At 36.4% G+C, this 22,153-nt stretch overlaps 1 protein-coding gene and 1 pseudogene across 3 annotated transcripts in view; both read left to right on the top strand.

Annotated features, from left to right (window-relative positions):
• LOC105779916 (G-type lectin S-receptor-like serine/threonine-protein kinase LECRK1) overlaps nucleotides 1-16,614 on the top strand; it is a 96,022-nt gene extending 79,408 nt beyond the window's left edge. The window contains exons 1-2 of one of the 3 annotated variants that reach the window (XM_012603914.2): nucleotides 13,598-13,761; nucleotides 13,936-16,614. In XM_012603914.2, coding sequence (XP_012459368.2) covers nucleotides 13,999-16,422 — 2,424 coding nt within the window. In that variant the 5' untranslated portion in view covers nucleotides 13,598-13,761; nucleotides 13,936-13,998 and the 3' untranslated portion in view covers nucleotides 16,423-16,614. Of the gene's footprint in view, nucleotides 1-13,597; nucleotides 13,762-13,935 lie in introns of those variants that run through there. The other 2 variants (XM_052629736.1, XM_012603144.2) reach the window with 2 other exon arrangements.
• A 780-nt stretch (nucleotides 16,615-17,394) lies between these two features.
• On the top strand, nucleotides 17,395-21,143 carry LOC105779919 (autophagy-related protein 13b-like; annotated as a pseudogene).
• Nucleotides 21,144-22,153: the final 1,010 nt, after the last annotated feature.

The raw sequence follows: 22,153 nt of genomic DNA, 5'->3' as shown, positions 1-22,153 counted from the left end.
TCTCATGAAAACGGTTTTTACTTATTTCATACCCTGCCAATATAAATTTATAGCGAATATTACATACCACTCTTTCATTTAGAATAAATTCAAAATGACAAAAGATAATTATATTAATAGAGACTAAATACCCATGTTGGTCACTTGTCGTTATTCACTTTTAGATGGATATTGCCTATAGTAGTTGGAAGCAACGTGCCTTAGGCAATACCGATGGTGTGTGCGCTGCCATAGGCTTTCCTGTCGCTCAATAGCAGCTAGTATTTCGGTGCCCCGATCTGAAATAACACAGATATCAGGTTGGGGGCACACATGTCTCCTTAACCTAGATAGAAAAAAATTCTAGTCATCAGCTGACTCTCCCGGTGTTATTGCAAACGCAATTGGAAGAATTCTCCTACTACCATCCTGTTCCACTGCTAGCAATAGTCGATGGGTATATCTACCAAACATAAAGGTACTGTCAATTTGTACCAATGGCTTGTACTATAGAATTACGTCTCGGCATTGCTTAAAGGTCCATAACAGACGTTTGAACACTTGGCATCAATAGAACAATCAGTCGTTGTAGTACGCACGTTTCGTTTCAAGGTCTGTTATGCAACCTGGGACGTATCTCTCTAGCACTTGACACCACTGCCATATTTCATTATATGAAGCGTCCCACCCACTATGCATCTTCTCCAACGCCTTCTGCTTAACTATCCAAGCCTTGAGGTAAGAGGGCGTGTACCCCATTTGGCTACGAATATTGGCAATTAAGACCGACACTGAAGTCCTAGGATCTGCCTTCATCGTGGGTAGTATTAAGCTAGCTAACATAGCTGAATCCATCTTGGGATGATCTTGTGAAATACCTGTCAACGAAGTACATTAAATAATACAATATTACATAATAACAGTATTATTCAAAAACCCTAAATACTATACCTGTAGCACATATATGTAGACCTTTGTACTTTTTTATCTCCCACAAACTTGTCCTTTTCCTCAACGAGGCATAGATTTTCCATGAACATGTACCATCTTACACTACACACTTCACCTCAAACTTATCAGATTTGGATTTAACCACGTGGTAGTTAACGCCATTATTGATGATATGTTGTTTCAATGCACCAAGAAAACTATACTTATTGGAAAACTCCTAACCAACTTCAAATTCACCCGAATCCAATAATGAACTTGTACGATCACGCATTTTGTGTTGTAGATCTGGAAACTCCAACGCATCATCTGCAGATAGATCGACATTATGCATGTGGGCTGGAGGCGAGTATGCCCTGAATCGTGGATCTTCTTCTTCATCTAAACACCTTTCAACATCTTCAGGTTCGGTTGGAATATGCTCCGGTTCAAAAAATAATACAACTTCTGCACTATCAGGGCTAGGCTCTCGAGGTGGATCTACATCAGACTCATCTTCTAACCCACCATCATCTGCAACGTACGAGGTCCCTCACCGGTGGACGTCGTAGGGAATACATCATCCCTTTTTCTAGGCATTTCATAACATCCCCAATTGTTTGTAGATTGCCAACAACTAGAAGTTGATGCCGTTCCCTAGTACGTATTTCCAGCATCAAACATCAAAAATCGATACCTAGTGTCGAAACCATTTTTTTTTGTAAAAAAGGGTCTACTTTTATCTTGAAAATGAAAACGAAAAAAGGGGAGTCGCCACCAATCCTTTTTATTTAGGTGTGATCGGATCACCTCATAATTTAACCATTTTAATAAAAGTTTAAATTTACTAAAACGATAATTTTTGGTCTACAAAATTCATAAGACGGGTTCGGGAGTCGATTACGCATGACGAAGGATTAGCACCCTCGATACGCCCAAAATTGGTACCTAGTTGATTACTTAATGTCTTAATGTCGAAAGTTAAAATTTTGAAAAAGATTTTAAAATATGATTCCTTTTTTTAATGATGTTAATTTTAAAAACGCTTGAATTAAATCGAAACGAATGTCAAAGACCTCTCGTCTCGAGATAATAAATGTCACATCCTGTAAGTTAGGACACGACACTTGGAACCCTCGAGAATAAGCTAGCCTTTAACTTTTATTGGAATTTCGTAAACTTTGAAAATTAGAAGGATATTTTTCTATTTAGGTTCAACAAGAAAATTAAAACCCCGTAAGTTAGGGTATAATTTCTCAAATCTCCAAAACACGAAATATTGCCTTATTTTAAAACTTTTCCTTTTTTGAGTAATTGCAAGTACAATACTTGAACGAGGTGCATTTGTTTTATTTGTGACAAAATAGAACGGTTTATTATGGTATTTACAAATCGAACGAAACTTTTTAAATGATGCAATGAAATGGAACGATAACATAGAACATAAAATAACAATTTGTGAATAAAATGTTACGCTAATGAGTGGCAATAATATGAGAATAAATAAACAAGTTATGGTACACATAATGATAATAACCACACAACATGCATCATTTTAAAAATACCAATATTAATAATCAAAGTAAACGAAGCAAAATAATATAGAAAACAATTTCACGTAAATAATAGTCTAAATAAATAATTTACGAGAACAATAAATGATAAAAGATTTCTAATAAATGATATATAAAAACTTAGAATGAATAATAATACAATAGTTTAAAGTAAATAATCAAGAAAAGAAAAAAATATAAAACAATTTTCCTTAAAACAAATAAATAATAGTTTAAAATAAATAATATAATAAAAACATATATAATAGTTTAAAATAAATAATATAATAAAAACTTTTAAACAAATATTAAGTAAAACAGTTTAGAATAAATGATAAATAAAACCTTAAAACAAATAATAGTAAAAGAGTTTTTTTAAATAAAATAAACAAATAAATTAAATATACTAAGGATGATACTGAAATCGATCCAGAATTTGGGGTTCAAATTGAAAATAAATAAAAAAAATGGGCTACTAGGGACTGAAATAGAGCGCGCTTAAGGAATGAAAGATCGACCGGGCAATATTTCCAGCCCTCATGCGCAGTATTTCAGCGCGGACTAAAATCAAACAAACTGAAAATTATGCAGCTAAAATAAAAGGAACAAATGGGGTCAAATTGCACCACGTCAAACAAATAGAGGGACCTATTGCGCAAATAGCCCCTTTACTGCAGAAACACACAGATCCTGAGGGAAAACAGGTCGGTTTTCGGGTCTGAAGCCTAAACGACGTCGTTTTGGCCTCTAAGCTCACTCCTCAAAACGACGCCGTTTCATGTTGCTATAAAGGCCAAATATTTTTAAAAATCCTTCTTTTTTCCCTTCTCTCTAAAAAAACAAAATAGAATTCTCTCAAGCCCCTTTTCCCTTCCCAAAATCTAGCCAGGGGTCTGGCCATCGGCCACCGTGCCGGCCGCCGATCGCCGACAATGGCACCACCATCCGCGGTGGCCAAAAAAAGCCAAAGCCGCCCCTTTCGCTCCTCTTTTCGAGTAGAGCCCGGATTTAGAGTTAAAATAACCCAAAAGACCCTTAAAGTTCGAAAAAAAGAAGAGAAAAGGAAAAAAAAAAGGGACTTTTCAGTTTCCCATTACTGCCGGTGGGGATTCGGCGAGCCCACTGGCTCAATCACCCTCAACACCGGGGAAACCTCCGACTACGGCCACAAAGGTAACAAATCTCGCTCCTTTATTTATTTTATATTTTATATTATTTATTATTTCGAATAAAAATAAATATATATAAAAAGACCTTGATTTTCTCTGTTTCAAACTCCTTTTTGTATTCAGAATTAGTGTGTAACCGAAAAAATTACAAAGATGATGCTCGGGCTTTTATAGCCGAAATTCATGATTCGTTTTTGTTCTTTTTCTTTTGTTTGCTTCCATTTCTTTTTTTTTTTCGTTGTCCTCTTTTGCTTGCATGTTGCAGGTGGTGGCAGAGGGCGTCAGACGCGTGAGGGAGCCTGGTGCGCATGTGGCGGTGGCAGCGTGCTGACGTGGGAGGAGCGGTGGCACTAGGGGGCTAGGGTTTCTTTTTTTTTTCCTGAAAGTGTGTTTAGGCTATTGGGCTTATCGGGCCATTAGGGTTTTTTTTATTTGGGCTTGATGTTTTAAAATTGGACTTGTAATGGACTGTAATTTTGGACTCTTATTTTATTTATTTGGTTTGGTATTGGGCCCGGGTAAAATTGGGCTATTACACCTAATAGACAAAACTTTCATTGGCGTCGTTCTGAATATTTTACGCCTAATTATTTTACGAAGTTCTGTCAAATCTATGTTCTGGTTAAAACCAGTCGCACTGTAATATCTGGTAAAAAAAACAACACCGTTCTCGGTGTGACGAACCTCACCATCATAGTAAATAACAGCACTAATACGTTCACTCATCTTCAATTTCCATCCTTCTTAGCCTCTCTATTTTTTTTTTGCTGTAACCTATGCAACCTGAGAAAAAAATTTGGCTCATTTATAGCCTCAGGCCAAATAGAAACTACTGTAGCAAAAGAGCGTCCATGTGGGAGCTTCTTTCAGTACTTTTGCTGCCATTGCATCCTGCTTGAAGCATTTTTGACACTATTTGCTCAGAAACATCTTCTCAAAATTATTTTTTCAGAAATTACTGTAGCAAAAGAGCGTCCACGTGGGAGCTTCTTTCAGTACTTTTGTTGACAATGCATCCTACTTAAAGCGTTTTTGACACTATTTGCTCAGAAACGTCTTCTTAAAATTATTTTTTAGGAACTACTGTAGCAAAAGAGCGTCCATGTGGAAGCTTTTTTAAATTAACAAATAATTTAATTAAGTAACCCTAAACCCCAAATCCTAATTTATTTTATTTTTCCTTAAAAACTCTAAACACTAAACCCTAATCTAATTTTTTAAAATTTTATAATTAATTTACTCAAGTAACCCTAAACCCTAATTTATTTAATTTTTCTTAAAACCCTAAACACTAAACCCTAATTTGATTTCTTTAAAATTTATAATTAATTTACTCAAGTAACCCTAAACCCTAATTTATTTGATTTTTTCCTTAAAAATCATAAACTAATTTTCTAAAATTTATAATTATTTTAATTAAAAACCCCTAAACCCTTATTTATTTAATTTTTTTCCTTAAAACCGTAAAATCTAAAAACCCCAAAATCTTAAAACCCTAACTCTAATTGTAGAAAACCCTAAGCCTAAAAAATGGAGAAAACGCTTCCTCAAGGAAGCGCTTTGTGCACGTGGACACAAAGCGCACCCTCAAGGACGCGTTTTCTATCCATGTGGACAAAGTGTTTCCTTCAGGAAGCATTTTCCTGCTTTATCCCCTGACAAAACGCTGACGTGGACTCATTTTGGAGAAAATTGGCCCATTCCGGTAATTAATTTAGGAGCTGACCCATTTCGATAATTTTGAAAATAAAGGGGCTTTTATTGATAATTTTTCGGTACAATTGTCACCCAAAAATATATTATTTTCAACAAAACTAAAGACTTTATTTAAGAAATATATTATTTTAAAATTGTTAGTTAAAAAACTTAATTGATCCATTCTCTAAGAAAGGGTTTAATTTCTTTTTGGAGGGGAGGATTTATTAATAAGAAAGGGTTTTTTTTTATTACAAATTCACCCGTTCCCAAAGACTATTTTTAATATAAAAAATAAAATGTGAATTCAATGAAGTCATGTCAAGATTTTAGAGTAAGTTTAAGTAGGCGGTGTATTTACTTATATTAAGTATAAAATTAAAATGACAATAAAATAAAATTAGATATACGATAATAAAAGATAAAAAGTAAACTAAACACATCGCATTGGACTGTTCACCCATCCAAACGCACGCTATATTGGTATCATAGTGAAATCTGTGTCAGGTTAACAGCCGCATAACAGCCATAGCTAGGTTTGGTGATGTAAAGAAAGGAGAATGAATAGAAAGAGAATATCTGACTGTAGTAAATGAGTCATAGTTAGGTTTGGTGATGTAAGGAGACGAATAAACGAGTTAAAGAGCAAATTGGAACACTGTTGCTGGACGAATCCAAATGTTCTGTGACTATTAGAGCTTAGCTTTCCAATTTTCTCTTTAACTTGTTTACTCATCTCCTTACATCACCAAACGTAACTATGGCTCATTTACGAAAGTCAGATATTCTCCTTGTACTCCTCCTTTCTTTACATGTTATTATTATAGCTCAAGAAAACGAGTCGAGCATCATCCAACCAGCTTCTTCACTTTATGCCGGAAAACACCCTAGTTCATGGCCCTCATCTTCAGGGTATTTCCGATTTGGTTTCTATCCGCAAGGCAATGGATATTCGGTCGGAATCTGGCTTGTTGGCCGGTCAGAAAACACCACTGTCTGGACCGCAAATCGAGATGATCCGCCTGTCTCCTCAAATGCTACTTTGGAATTCACAACACAAGGCAGGTTGCTTCTTCGGACTGAGGACGGCATGGAAAAAATCATTGCGAATCTGACCATGTCAGTATCTGTTGATGCAGCTTCTATGTCGGACACCGGGAATTTCATGCTCTACCAGAACAGGACTGTTGTTTGGGAGAGCTTTAATTTTCCAACGGACACAATATTAGGAGGCCAGAATTTAAGCGGTTCTCATAACATGTTGATTTCCAATGTGTCAAGGTCAAACCATTCATCTGGGCCATATTTGTTGAGAATGCAGGATGATGGTAACCTTGTAGCCTATGCAAATAATCCTGCTGAACTTGATCCTAGTGATGCATACTGGGCCACTATGACTAATGGTTGGTATTTTTCTGTGTTGAATCTCAATGAAAGAGGCGTTCTAGCAATGTATTCATCACCAAAATTCCACCAAGAAAAAGTTTTGGCAAACCTCTCCGCAACTGGGAACGAAACAATGATTATCTACAGAGCAACCCTTGATCCTGATGGAAATTTCAGATTGTACTCGCATCAACTCGAACGCAATACTATCTCACACAAGTGGCAGATTCTGAATGATGAATGTGATGCTAAAGGTCAATGTGGGTTGAACAGCTACTGCTCCAGCAGGGGTAAGGATACTGAGTGCTATTGCTATCCTGGTTTCACATTTATCGACGAGAATACCAAATCCCTGGGCTGCTCTCAGAATTTCACAATAGATGGGTGCGTGGCAAGGAAAGATCTAGTGATACACTACAACATCACTACCTTAGACAATATGTATTGGGCTGGTGATCCTTATTCTGTGAAGCCTAACTTGGAGAAGGAAGACTGTAAGAAAGCTTGCCAGGAGGACTGCTCCTGTGGCGGAGTTCTCTATTCTGACACAAAAAGCTGCAGGATGTATAGGCTACCGCTCAAATATGGTAAAAGACATGGAAATATAACAACCACAGCCTTCATCAAGTTTATCCTGGGTAGCACCATTAGCCCCCCACCTGAAACAAGTCAAATATTGATAAGCGAAGGAAACCAAAGCCTCGTTTTAACTATGGGCTTAAGTTTGGGTTCCGTTACAAGCTTGTGTTTTGTGATTGCAATATGTAGCTTCCTGTTATACAGGCACCGAGTCCAAAATTATGAGAAGCTTTTAGAAAATAAAAGTTCAGTATTAACCGAGCAGTTTACGCTACGATCATTCACTTTCGATGAGCTAGATGAAGCAACACATGGTTTTCAAGATGAGTTAGGTAAAGGTTCATTTGGAACAGTTTATAAAGGAATTTTGCCAGGGGATGGTAAAAGTAAAACTATTGCCGTTAAAAGACTGAAGAAAGTTAACGCAGGAGAAACAGATCAGATTCGAACCGAGATGACAGTCATTGGAAGAACTAATCACAGGAACTTGGTCCGATTGCTTGGTTTTTGTGTGGAAGGTTCAAGGAAGCTCCTCGTTTATGAATACTTGGGCAATGGCTCACTGGCATACTTTCTGTTCAACATGAATAAACGCCCAGTGTGGAAAGAGAGAGCCCGAATTGCATTGGACGTAGCTAAAGGTATCCTTTATTTACATGAAGAGTGTGAGGGGTGTATCATCCATTGCAACCTCAAGCCCCATAACATACTCTTGGATGATTCATTGACTGCAAAGATTTCAGACTTTGGATTGGCAAAGCTATTGAGGCCTAATCAAACATGCAGTACTCCTGGGACCAAAGGGGCAGCATGGTACTCGGCACCTGAATGGCAAAGCAGTGGATTGGTGTCGGTAAAAGTTGATGTATACAGTTTCGGAGTGATACTATTGGAGATCATATGTTGCAGAAGCAACATAGAAGTACAAGTTTGTAGTGCAGATGAGATACTACTTTCTACATGGGTATACAATTGCTTTATTGGGGGAGAATTGAATAAGCTTGTGGAAGGTGAAGAAGAAGTGGACATGAAAATGGTGGAAAGATTTGTGAAGGTGGGGCTTTGGTGCATTCAAGATGATCCCAATTTGCGTCCACTGATGAAAAATGTGATCTTGATGCTGGAAGGAACAATGACTATACCTGTCCCTCCATCTCCATCACTTCTGTTATAACTTTGATTTAATATTTACTTTAATTTTGCTTTCCATGTAATGCATGATGATGTGCTTATTTTCCTTTTCTTTAATGTCATGTAATTATGTAAGATAAAAGAGTTTAATTCTAAAAAATAAAATTTCAGTAGTTAAAAAAATAGTAGTGTTAATTTTCTTACCTTCAAAAATATTTAGGTGTTTCTTCACAAAAACTTCCATTCTAGTCTTAAAAAAAAGTGTCTTTTGTTGATTTAATATTTATTTAAGTGGATTGGTGTCCAATAAATTTTAGTAAATAACTAAAATGTTGTTTTTATTTAAAAATTTAATAAATATTATTACAGGATTCAATCAAATTGTCGATGTCTAATCATGTAAGTACAATGATAATATTAGCGACTAAAATCGGTTTCCACAAAAAGTGATGGTATTCTTTTGATGGTGGGTGGAAGATGTGGATCATGGGCTGCGGCTTTGCTTTCGGGCAGTCACCATATGATCGGCTGTCGTTCAGTCTTCAAAACTTACTAAGTTTCTAACATTGAATCTAAAGGATTGGATTGTTATTAATATGTCTAGGCCTGATTCTTTTCCCATGGTAAGCGATAATTGGGAAGTGCTTTTGGGGGTTAGTTGTTGGGGACGATGGAATCGACGTAATAGAATTTTTTATGAGGATTTTGAGGGTTTTTTTTACAGATATAAGTTAAAAAAAATATTTAATACTGAAATAGATTGTCAGATAGATTAATTATTAAAATAGGTTGTTTTTTTTAATGGCGCCTATTTGAGAGGCGCTAATAAATATTATATATATATATATATATATATATTTAATGGCGTCTATCTGACAGGCGCCAATTAATATTTTATATTAAATTTTTTTAATAAAATATTATTAATTTTTCCCGGGTCAGTACATGACCCGTATAGATATAGAGTAGTTGCGCCTATCTCAGAGGCGCCAATGGTGGAGCCTATCTGACAGGCGCCACTAGTTGTGCCATGTTGAGAGGCGCCAATGGTGGGGGCCCATAGCTAGTTATTTTTTCCTTATATATACCCCCGAAACACAGACATAAATTTGAGCAAAGGAATGGATATAAGAAGATAGAAAGAAGAAAAAAAGAAAGGAAAACAAGAAAAAGGATAAGGTATTTTGGTTTATTTCTTATTAAATAGAATGTAGAGTCTTGTTAGTAATTTTATTATTTAAAAGTTATTTTGTTAGGTTATTAATTTTGTTAGCTTCTGAATGAAAATTTTTGAATTAGAAATTTTATGTAAATTTTTTGCATTTCGAAACTGTTTTAAGAATTTTAAAAATTTTTTAACAGATCTAGTATTGAAGATGGAAAATTAGTTTTTTGTATGTGTTTATTTCGATGGAGAAATTTTGACAACAACCGTGGGATGTATTTTTGAATGTCGCAAACAAGTAGTAATGAGATTTAATAGAAATATCTCGTTTGATGTTATGAAGGAAAAAAATTAGTGAAAAATTTATAGACGTTGTGGGAGAAGGATATCAAAACTTTTCTACAAGTTTCCAATTTCGACAGATCCAATAAAATTTACCGAAATGGAACTTGTAGACGATGAAGACGTGGAGACAATGGTCGCTCTTTATTGTGGGACTCGGAGCAACCAAAATGCACCGATTCAGTTATTTGCTAAGTTAGCCGGTGTGGAGGCAACTGAAGATCCCACTCCATTAGGTGAAGAAAATGGAGTTCAAGCGCCATGTATGGTGGTTCCAGTATCGTATGTTGATAGTCAATCAACTATACACGGGATCGATATTGATCTTAATGCTGCACCAAAGACTGATGTGGTTGGTGATGATGTATACTATAGTAGTGATCCTGTTGATCACGAAGTTGATAGTGTGAGTGATCCCGACGTGGACGAGGTCCCGGATGATATTGACGACGAAGGTGTGAATGAGGATGGAAACGTTAACGCATCTTCTGTTGGAAACCAGATTCGTCGTATTGTGATACACAATAATCCTGGGGCACACATGTCTCGAATAGACCCGATGCAGCGCGGGAAGCTGAGTTTTCAGAGTACCCTAAAATACTACCTGCTCATCAAATGGCCGTATATTCTGATCCAAAGGAGTTGTTCGTGGGCCAGAGATTTGAAAGTAAGGAAGAATGCATATTTGCCATTAAGCAGTATAGCATGAATATATCAATAGACTACAAAGTCGTCGAGTCTAAACCAACATTATATATTGGAGAATGTTGGAGGTCGGCAGAAGGCTGCAATTGGCGGATATAAGCTGCATTTATCCAGAAGTCGCAGATGTGGGAGATACAAAAATTTGTTGGGCCTCACACATGCATTTCAACACGTATGACAGAAGATTATCAAAAACTTGACTCCAAAACTATCTATGCATGCATCATGCCAATGGTGAAAGACATGCCGACCATTAAAATTTTGGTACTGATTGTCGAAATACAAGCACGATTCCAGTATCAAGTATCATACCGGAAGGCATGGATAGCTAAACAGATGGCAATGGAGCAATTGTACGGAGATTTCGATGCATCGTACAATAAGTTACAGCGATGGATAGCCGCTATGAGGGAACACGTGCCAGGGATTGTCATTGAGTTACAAAAATGACCTTATTACGGGCCGGATAACCAACTATAATCGAGAAAAAAAATTTCATCGGATGTTCTGGACGTTTGATAAATGTGTGCCTGCATTTCCCCACTGCAAACCGTTTGTGCAAGTAGATGGAACCTGGCTATATGGAAAATACACACAGATCCTACTTCTTGCGGTTGCTCAAGACGGCAACAGGAATGTGATTCCGATAGCATTTGCCATCGTCGATAAGGAGAACATGAAATCGTGGGAGTTCTTCCTTACAAACCTGCAGAATTATGTTATTAGCAACGATAATATTTGCATCATCTCCGATAGAGGGAAATGATTAATTGCAGCCATTAGTAGTTCCGGTGTACCATGAAGATCTGTTTACTACATTCGGCACATTGTGACTAACTTCCAGCAAGATTATAAGAATGCAGACTGGAAGAGACAAGTTGTGAAAATGGGTAAAGAATTACCTTATCTTTTTAATATAAGTTTTAATATTTTAGAGCAATACTGTAACTTATATTTTCTTAATACATATGCAGCACACGAGCTAAAGCCAAACATTTTTTGTCAAAGAATGGCCCGACTTGAGAGTGACATAAAGGGTCAAACCAACACAGCTTTTCGGCAGTGGTTGGGTACCATGGAGCCGTGGCAATGGGCTCAAAGTTTTGACGACGGCTTTCGTTATATTCAAATGACTACAAACTTGGTGGAAGGGATCAACACTGTGTTATTAAAAACACGGCATCTTCCAATTTCACCTGTCTTCTCAGCTACGTTCTACAGGTTGGCTACCTTGATGCCAAGAATGGGTCAGCAACAAGTCAACCAGATAGAGGCGGGACACGTCTTTGTCGAAGATGTTAGGGATGTAATGGTTGCAAACTGTCGAATAGCGAGGTCGATGACAGTAGAAATATATTCACGACATAATGAAACGTTTCGAGTTACAGAGACCATCGGTCGTCGACCCAGTATACCACCTAGGTCCTACGAGTTGATATCTGAAACAGACGGTGAAACTGCAAGAGGTTTCAAACACTTCATTATCCATGTGCACATGTCGTGGCAGCTTGTGCTAAAGTTGGGCTCAATGTAGAACAATTTATCGATGAAGTGTACACCATCAAACGCACGTTGCGTGTATGGGAAAACGAGTTCCCCGTGCTTCCTTACTTATCTACTTGGGAGGTACCTCCGATGACCTTCGAGCTTGTCCCAGACAAAAGATTGCGTAGGAACCTGAAAGGTGGTCCACAATCATTCAGAATCCATAACGAAATAGACATTAGGGAGAAATCCGACGGGAAGCTGTGTGGCGTATACAAATTAGCCAGTCATAATCGGAGTAAATGCCCGCTCCTAAACTACCATGTTGGACAATCGTCTCAATCGGGTAGAAATTGATATGTAGTTCATTACATGTTAAGAGGATTGAATCACAAATTTGTCTATAATTTGTTGCAGTTAATCTAATTTGAAATTGCAAAATAAAAAAAAAAACCATAATTATATAATTTTTTTTAAATAATTAAAAACCAAAATAAAAAAAACCACAATTTATAACTTAATCCTAAATTACTAATAAATTAATTTTAAAATAATTACAAACACAAAAATTTATAACATAATCCTAAATTACTAACAAATTAATTTTAAAATAATTATAAAAAGCAAAAAAATTATAATATTCATACAAAATACTAATCCAAAACTATAAACGCTAAACATAAATAATTTATAATTAATAATTAATAACAAAAAAAATCACAATATCTTAATTAAACTTTTTAAATAATTTAGTAAACTGCCATGGCCATTGGCGCCTCCCTATGAGGCGCAATTAGTGGCGCCTATCTGACAGACGCCACTCGAAAACTCATTTCTCACTCGTATTTTGACCTATTGACCGTATTTTGACCCGTATTTATATTTAAATATTTTTAATAAAAATAAAAATTAATATTTATTCAAAACAAAAAAAAATAATATAAAATATTTATTGGCTTCTGTCAGATAAGCTCCATTAAAAAAAACATACCATTTTGATAATTAATTCATCTGACAACCTATTTTAATATTAAATTTTTTTTAACTTATATCTGTAAAAAGCCCGGATTTTGAGGAGAAGTTGTTGCAATAGTGTTTTTGGTTTGCTGACGATGTTAGTGCGATTGGGTGGTCACATCGACAGGAGTTAGTGAATGCAAACAGAGGAGGCGAGGGAGTGAGGTGGGAGGTGCATGAAGGAAGGTGGGTCAAGGTGAATATTGATGCGATTGTGTGTGATAATTCGTCAGTTGTCACGATCAAAGAGTGGCCAGTAATAGTGTTGGATGATGACTTAGGGGTTCTCTTGCAAGGTAGGGGTCTGTCGTGTGTTTGAAGATGAGCTATGGTGGGCTCTTGAGGGCCTTAAGCTAGCATAAGAGAAGGGTGTTAGTAAGGTTGTCCTTGATATGAACTGCATAAATATGATTAATTTTTTAAATGGTTAAACTCTGGATCAAAGTTTATTAGGGAAAATAGTGAAGAATTATTTGCAGCCGATGGAGGACTTTCGTATGAATCATATCTTGAGGTAGAACAGGGTTACAAATGGTACGGCAAGTTTAACTATGAAAATGGCTGTCGAATAAAGGATTTTTTAGGAACGTTATGACTACTGAGGTTCCTAGCTCAATGCCCAAAACTGGTTGATACTTTTCTCTTATATTATGTTCTTTTCTTTTGATAAAATTTTGTTTAAATCGTACTAAAATTGCAGATTTTCTCCATTTGCATCTACTTTTTGTTATTTTCTAAAAGTTCACTTTCTAATTCCAATTAAATAAATTATTGATATTTTTAAATTTTTATTATCTTTTAGACTTCAGCCATTTATTATTTCGTCATCACTCACAAAATAGAAGAGAGAAACACCATATTTCCCATGGCTTGCGTGTGGGCTCTTCTCTTGCTCCTTTCTTCTCTCTGCGTGAAGCAGTCAAGCAGCATCATTTCGCTGGGATCTTCGCTTTCCTCGGCCACTCAATCCATCCCATGGCGTTCGCCTTCTGGTCGCTTTGCATTTGGCTTTTACAGTCAAGGCGGTGGCCTTTCTGTTGGAGTTTGGTTAGATGGCAGAGGAAAGAACGATAACAAAGTTGTATGGACAGCGAATCGTGATGATCCGCCGCTCACTTCGAATGTGACTCTGATATTAAATGACAAAGGTGTGCTTCTTTCGATCGCTGTGAGCGGAGAAAAGAAATTTATTGCTAATCCAAACAATTCGGCTGTCAGTGTCTTCTCTGCCTCCATGCTAGATTCAGGCAATTTTGTGCTCTACGACAAAGACAATCATACCATTTGGGAGAGTTTCGAGCATCCTACAGATACCCTTTTAGGTGGTCAGACTCTATTAACTAATCACGAGTTGATCTCCAGTTCGTCAGAGAATGATCACTCACCTGGAAGGTTTCATCTAAGTATGCAACTAGATGGGAATCTCGTTCTATACCCTCTACAGTCCGAAGATTCCCCTATAACTGCCTATTGGAGCACAAAAACTTTTGGAATGAACTTGTCGCTCCGCCTTTTTCTTAGCGCCACAGGCCTCCTCGAACTCATCAACAACGATGATTCGTCCATCTACGACACAATTAATCGTTCCTTTTTTCCAGAGCCAACCTACAATGACTACAACGAAAGCAGCATCAACAACAACAACAGTACTGTTTTCAGTGCAAGCCTTGATGTTGATGGGAATTTCCGGTTATATGCTTATCTGTTTCAGCGAAATGGTGGGTTTCAGACTTATCCACTGTTGAGTGCGTTGTTAAATTCCTGTAAAGTTAAAGGCTTTTGTGGTTTCAACAGCTATTGCACATTTAATGATAACCAACCTTACTGTGCATGCCTTCCCGGGACTGATTTTATTGATCCTCTTCAGAACAACCTCGGCTGCAAGAGAAATTATTCTGAAGCACACTGTAAAGGAGGGAAGGCCAACATACCCTTTTATAACATCACTTCAATGCAAGGTATTGTATGGACTACGGGCAGATTTTACAGTAAAGAGCTATTGTCCAAGGATGCGTGCAGCCGAACATGTTTGGAAGACTGCAATTGTGAGGCAGCACAGTTCGAGAATGGGATTTGCAGGAAACAAAAGCTTCCACTCAGGTATTTGCTACGAGAGACTGATGCCCAAGTGAATTCTACAGTTTTATTGAAGGTGGGAATCATAAGCCTTGAAGCAGACAACGGCACTGTTCCCTCTGAATTAAAGCCACCCAAAGTCCTAATCAAACGGAAAAATAAGACGGTGCTAATTCTTCTTTTAACTTTCAGTCTTGTTGCATGTTCATGTGCTTTGCTTACAATCTCTGGTGTATACATTTATAAATTTCGAGTTCTAAGGTACAAAAGGCTGTTGGAACTTGGAAATTTGGGCCTAACGGAAGAGCTTACGTTGACATTGTTTTCATACAAAGAACTAAAGAGAGCAACAAATGGGTTTAAAGAAGAGTTGGGTAAAGGATCCTTTGGAGCAGTCTACAAAGGGTCTTTAGACAGAGGAAGACAGTTGATTGCTGTGAAGAGACTCGAGAAGTTAGTGGAAGAAGGTGAAAAAGAGTTCCAAGCAGAAATGCGAGCAATTGGTAGAGCTCACCACAAGAATTTAGTTCGACTTTTGGGATACTGTGTTGAGGATTCCAAGAGACTATTGGTGTATGAGTACATGGGCAATGGCTCCCTTGCAGATCTACTTTTCAAGTCAACAAAGCCCCCAGATTGGGATGAAAGAACAAGAATAGCCCTGGATGTTGCTAGAGGAATCCTCTATTTGCATGATGAGTGTGAGACTCCAATCATTCACTGTGATATAAAGCCGCAAAACATATTGATGGATGATTTATGGAGAGCTAAAATTTCGGACTTTGGGCTGGCAAAACTGTTGATGGGAGATCAAACAAGGACCTTCACAGGCGTAAGGGGAACTAGAGGATACATGGCACCAGAGTGGCAGAAAAATACTCCAATATCAGTGAAGGCTGACATTTACAGTTACGGAGTTGTGCTGTTGGAGACTGTGTTTTGCCGACGGAACTTGGAAACCAATGTATCAAAACCAGAGGAGGTCATTCTATCAAGTATGGTGTATAGATGTTTGGTTGAAAAGGAGTTGGATAAGCTAATGCTTGGTGAAGAAGTGGATAAAAGAAGCTTGGAAAGAATGGTGATGGTGGCACTTTGGTGTATTCAAGATGAACCAGCTCTTCGTCCTTCCATCAAGACTGTAGTAATGATGCTGGAAGGGATCACTGATATATGTATTCCTCCATGTCCAACTGCTTCCTTCATCAAGTGATGATCCAACAATCAATCATTTCACTCAAAAGTATATGTGTATGTTGTCAATAAAATATGTAAAATGCTTCCTGTAGTGTCCTCCTATAATAGGCTTGGGTTATGTACTGGTTTGTTAGTATGAATATTCAGTTGCATTATTATTACTCAATCATATATTAATGAAATGGTGATTTTAAGTATGATCATTAAACACGAAGTATAAAGAATTTACTTACAGTTACTGATTATCCAATCGTAAGAAGCAGTATTGCAGTAGCCAGTTGATGAGTTTATGTAATATGTGGAAAACTATTACTTGCCTACAGTAGATGAGTTTATATAGTAGCTCGACTTAAATAGTACAAAAGCAAATACAATATTGATATATATACTAATGGCCACATATAAGGGTGGGTTTACGACCCTAACCCGGCCTAATGTACTACCATAAGATAATTGGATAGTGACCAATTGGACTAATGGGTTATTTTGTCACATAAAAAACTTTTGAGTTGGTAGTCTCTAGTCTGGGCCTTTATACATAGAACAACAATTTTCAGGCCTAATTGAGTTTCATTTAAGCTAGTACTCAAAGCTTGGCCTTATAAAATGGAATAAATTATAAATACAATATATTAATACTCAATAGGAAAATATAAATTATTATATACTTTTATATTTAATTAAATAAATGTTAATCGTTAAATTTTAAAATTTATTTTTATTATTTTAAAATAAAATTAATAGTTATAATTAAAATAAAATAAAAGGGATAAATTAGTAATATAATAAGTTAATACTCAATAGAAACATTAAACTATTATACCCTTTTGGGTATGGAGTGAGTTCAAAACTCGTGACCAACATTTATCTTCTTAATGAGCCTACAAAATACGAAAAATTAATTACTAGACTTGATCTAATAGATACAATGAGAAATTTTAAAAATAATTATTCCAAAATTTCAAAATTATTTAACTATTTGACCCAAATCAATTAATATCCAAAATGGATAAAATAATTCATACAGAAAAACTCAGCCCATCAATAGGTGTGCTCCCAACCCAGAACAATATAAATCCAAAGATAATTCGATCCGAATCCGCCAAACCCACCCGTTTGGTTGAAGGAGACCCGTTCTTCTGCATTGCTTCCTTTTGTGCTTCTGATCTATGGCTTTATTCTCGAGTTGAAGGAAAAGTTAAATGGCTCCAGCAAAGAAGGGAAAAGTCAAAACCCAGAAAGCTGAATCATCGCAGCCCTCTGAAAGTGACTTCAAGTTCCCATCTTCAATCCGCTCGGTTCCTCCTTCGTCTGTTGCCTCCTTCGTCTGTTATTCAATTTTTGCATGGGAAAAAGTAAGATGGATGAAGAGGAGAAAAACCCAAAAGGCAAAAATAAGAAAAAGAAATGAAAAAGACCTATGCGTATGCACCCAAACGTGTTTGCCTAGGTAGTTATGAAGAAGCAAGAGTCTGAACTGTTCTATTTAATGGGTTTCCCCTGTAATTTATATAGTTTATATTTAATATAATATTTGTATAGCTGCTTCTTTTAGATACTGTTTTTCGCTACTTGAATTGCTATTCGTTGGTTAATTTAGTTCTTTTTGAGTTGTTTCTTACTGGGTTTTTTCTTCCCCTTATGAATGAGCTTCTGATTGTTATTTATGGCTTTTCTACTTGCAGTGAAACTATCTGCACGGGTGTTTCAAGTTCGAATTTTCAGTTTCCCTTAAAAGGGTTTGATTGTTCCACTTTTAGCTTCTTCTTCTTCTTTTTTTTTTTTTGTAAATTTTATAATATGGCATCATCTCATAGCAATACTCACACTGAAGCCGCAAAAATGGAACAAATCATCACTGAATTCTTCTATAAGAGTCTTCTAATTATACTTGAATCGAGGTCTCCTTATGTGTCATCGCGAAATTATATTGGTGAACAAATTATGTCATCTCCATCTTCGTCCCCATCATCTTTCTCAGGTGTGAGACCAAGAGATAAATGGTTCAATTTAGGGAGTGCCCTTCAGAACTAGAAAATTTTTATCTTTGTCGCCAGAGTAATTTTGAGCCGGTAGTGATTGATGTTATCTTGGAGCAGAAGCCACTTGATTGGGATCCTGTGACCTTTTCCCCCAAACCTGATCTTGTTAAGCATTCTTCATCAAAAGATAAGAATTCATTTTTCTGGAATTCTGATCAAGAAGAATCAGGCTGTGAGGCAAAAGGTGAGAAGGTTATAGAAAGGTGGTTCGTGCAGCATGAAAGTAGAAAGGGTAGGGATTGCAGTTCAGGGAGTAGAAGGTCAAGTAGTAATAATTTGAGTGCATTATATAAGAAATTGTTATTGCTGTTGAGGTCCTTATATGTGACCTTTAGGCTTTTACCTGCGTACAAGATTTTTCGTGATCTCAATTCATCTGGTCAAATCCGTGCTTTTAAGCTTCTTCCTAGGGTATCCTCTTCTGATAAATCTTTCACTCAGAAAGACGAGGCTGAAATGCAGCCATTTTGGTTCACCCCTGTGGATACTTCTTGTGGAAGGCTTTGCCTTTCAGTTTTGTACCGTTCATCAATCTCAGATACAAGCTCCCAGTCATCAACCCCTATGTCCCCTCAATTTATACCAGATTATGTTGGAAGCCCATTGACAGACCCACTAAGAAGATTTCCTTCTCTTCCTGTGTCACAGCCCATTGACCGCCTTCAGTTTCTCTCTCACCATCCCCAACACATTCAGAATCACATGCTTTGGTTTCTAACCCAAGCTCTCGCCGTGCGTGCCGCCACCTATGAGCTTACCTCCTCATCCTCCTGGGGCATCTCTACCTCATAAGAAGAATACAAACTTTGATGAGTATTGGCCTTCCCCAAATTTTTCTGCTTCCCCTTCCCCTTCCCCATCCCCGCCCATCCGCATTCCTGGGGGTCATCTGTCAAAAGCTCTTTTACGTTCCGAAAGTGCTCATGTTAACATACCTGTCTGTAAGCTTGCTGGTTCCCCTGCATTCCTGCAAGCAAAATTTGCCACCATCTCCTCCCCTTAAAGTTTCAAGAGCTGATAGTTCTTGGACTGATAATAATATGGGTCCCATGAAACCTGGCGCAACTATCGAGAAGGTATTTCATATATGCCTCATTGGTATGATTTGTGATTCCAACCCTATCTTGTTTTTCTCCTTGGAATTTACTATCGTTTTGTATCTTATAGCTGTTCTCTTTCGGGAAAGGAGACGGTCAGAAATATTCTGGAGTGAACTCACCCAGAATTTCATTTTTCAGAAGCTCCAGTAGGTCTATACAAGATGATTTTGATGACTCTGAGTTTCCTTGTCCATTTGATGTGGAGTATGATGATACGGACGCTGGTAGCAGGTAATGCACAGAACTCCTCATATAAATTGTATTTTTTAGATTAACCCTTTTTGCATCATTTGTCAATAGCTCATACAATTAATTTACATATTTTTCTTTTTAACTTCGAAGTTATTTTTATCCAGATTTCTTGAGGATTTGACACTTAATTAATTGTTCTTGTGTATTTGAAAATGTGGCATCATTTTTTTTTTTTTTTTTGTATTAACATAATTTTCTCAGGACTTAATTTGGTTGCTTTAACTTACCCTGGAGTAATTTGCTAAAGGTCATGTAAGCAAGCCATCATGTGTATGGTAAGACTAATAATTGCCTTTTCTTTTTGAATTTTGTCTTGAACTAGTTCTGATCTCATAAGACTGGATGTTAGCAATTGATGTACTTTCTAGGAAACTGAATAATCATTTTTAAGCAAAGAGATTGTGCATTAGAAACTTCAATACCTTGCTGCTAGGAGTCTAAGTAGTGGCATTTCTGGTTCAAGAATCGGGATATATCAGTTATGAAGAGTTTCCAAATAAAGTTTGTTTTCTATTTTTGAGCAAGCCACCCTGGCTGGCATTAAGCATGTTCAATACCTAGTCCAGGTAGTACCTGTAGTGAAATATCTGTTTCAGGGATTGGGATAAGTAGTGGTCTATCAATCTATGGAGAGTTGCCAATTAAACTTTGCTTTCCAGTTTTGTGAAAGAAAGTAAGAAACTTCACGGCATTATAAATTTAGATATATCAGGTAGTCTGCAAAATTTGTTTTCTAGTTTTCAGAAAGACAGCCTGGCTGGTTAACTTGAAAATGTTTAGTAGATATGAAGTTGGATTGTATAACCATGCTGAAGTTTCTTGTGCCAGTTGAATTTTGCAGCAAGCGGTGGTAACTGCTAATCATACTTCAGTTGTTTCTTGTAATGCGCAACCAGTATCAGTGAATGAATCATAGTTGTTTTGGTATCTTCAATTTTAACATAGTTATTAACAATGTAGAACTGCAGGAACATGTCTTCAGGTCACGTGGTAGGATTGGGGCCAATTTCTGTGTATGACTTGGCCCTTATGTTTGAGGCAGCTGAAACAACAGCTGTCTTACTTTTTTTCTTTTGATTGGTGAGTAAATTAAATTAATATAAAGATGGGTGATTAAGAGGAGGCCAAAAAACAAAGATGGTTGATTAAGAATGATTTGTTAATGACTAAAGGATATGGTGGTTGCAGCAACGTTCTATGCATCCTTCTTGCTTGTCACTAATTTGATTTGTTCAGTTTCTTGAGTTACCTCTAAAACTACAACAAAATGTAGTCGAATGGCTTGTGTCAGTTGCATTTGTAATAACTCTGATAATCCTTTATTAAAACATGGAACTTTATCAGTCTGTGTTGCTTTCCTGTAATACCAGACACAACAAACTGCTTGAAGGATCAAACATCATTTTGTCACTTTGATTTATTTTATGGCATACTCAGATGTACACATGAACAAAGTATTCATATACTAATTTCTACTAGTTAGCTTCGTATTTATAATTATTATATAGGGTTATGTTTGGTATTCTAATGATATTTAGATTTAGGGAATAACTTAAATATTTATTTTAGTTTCTAGGAGCTTTTGAAATTGAGATGTTGGGATTATAGATAATGGAGATTTTCATATGTGGGCTATCAGAGTTGGATTTTTTTCGTCTTTATTTCTCCCTAAGTTCATCTATTCCCCCTACTTCACGTTTTTGAGGTTCCATGAAATTACCATGGGTGAAGAAATCCAAAAGTTCTAAAGGTAATTTGAACATTTGACATTCTCTTTACTGCAATTGTTAGCTCAAAATGTTCCCTCAAGAAAATCCTTTAACCATTGACTTAAGCAGGATCATTAATCGAAAATGAGTCATGGAATTCATATCCAAATCCTACAGCACTTATTTGATCCTCCAACATTATAAAAAAAAAAATAAGAATCTATTTTAGCCTTCCATCTTTTTTAACATTTGAATTTGGGTTTTTATCAAATATGTTATCATTTAATTAATTTTTTCCGAAATAATAATTAATTTGAAAGTTGATTAAAATAATTATTATAAATTTGTTTTGTTTCGTCTACCGAATCAAGCTGGCATTAAGAAGGAAATGTAAATATATACCTGATGCTCATCTCTGACACTTGCTTAAAAGGTAAAGATTCGCAGTTATGTTTTTATCCATTCTTTAAATGTGTAAGATCCATTGATAAATGTAAAAATCAAACTTATAATTAATGATTAAATATACATTGGATAGTAATGAATGAAAAGTAATAGAATAAAATCAAACCCTTAACCGAATGCATGTTGCATTGATCCCATTTCTTTGTCAATTAATTTGCTTTAATATCCTATATAAACGT

The sequence above is a fragment of the Gossypium raimondii genome, chromosome 4 (genome assembly GCF_025698545.1).
Source record: "Gossypium raimondii isolate GPD5lz chromosome 4, ASM2569854v1, whole genome shotgun sequence".
In the NCBI taxonomy this organism is placed as follows: domain Eukaryota; kingdom Viridiplantae; phylum Streptophyta; class Magnoliopsida; order Malvales; family Malvaceae; genus Gossypium; species Gossypium raimondii.
This window is presented reverse-complemented; position numbering and strand designations above follow the sequence as displayed.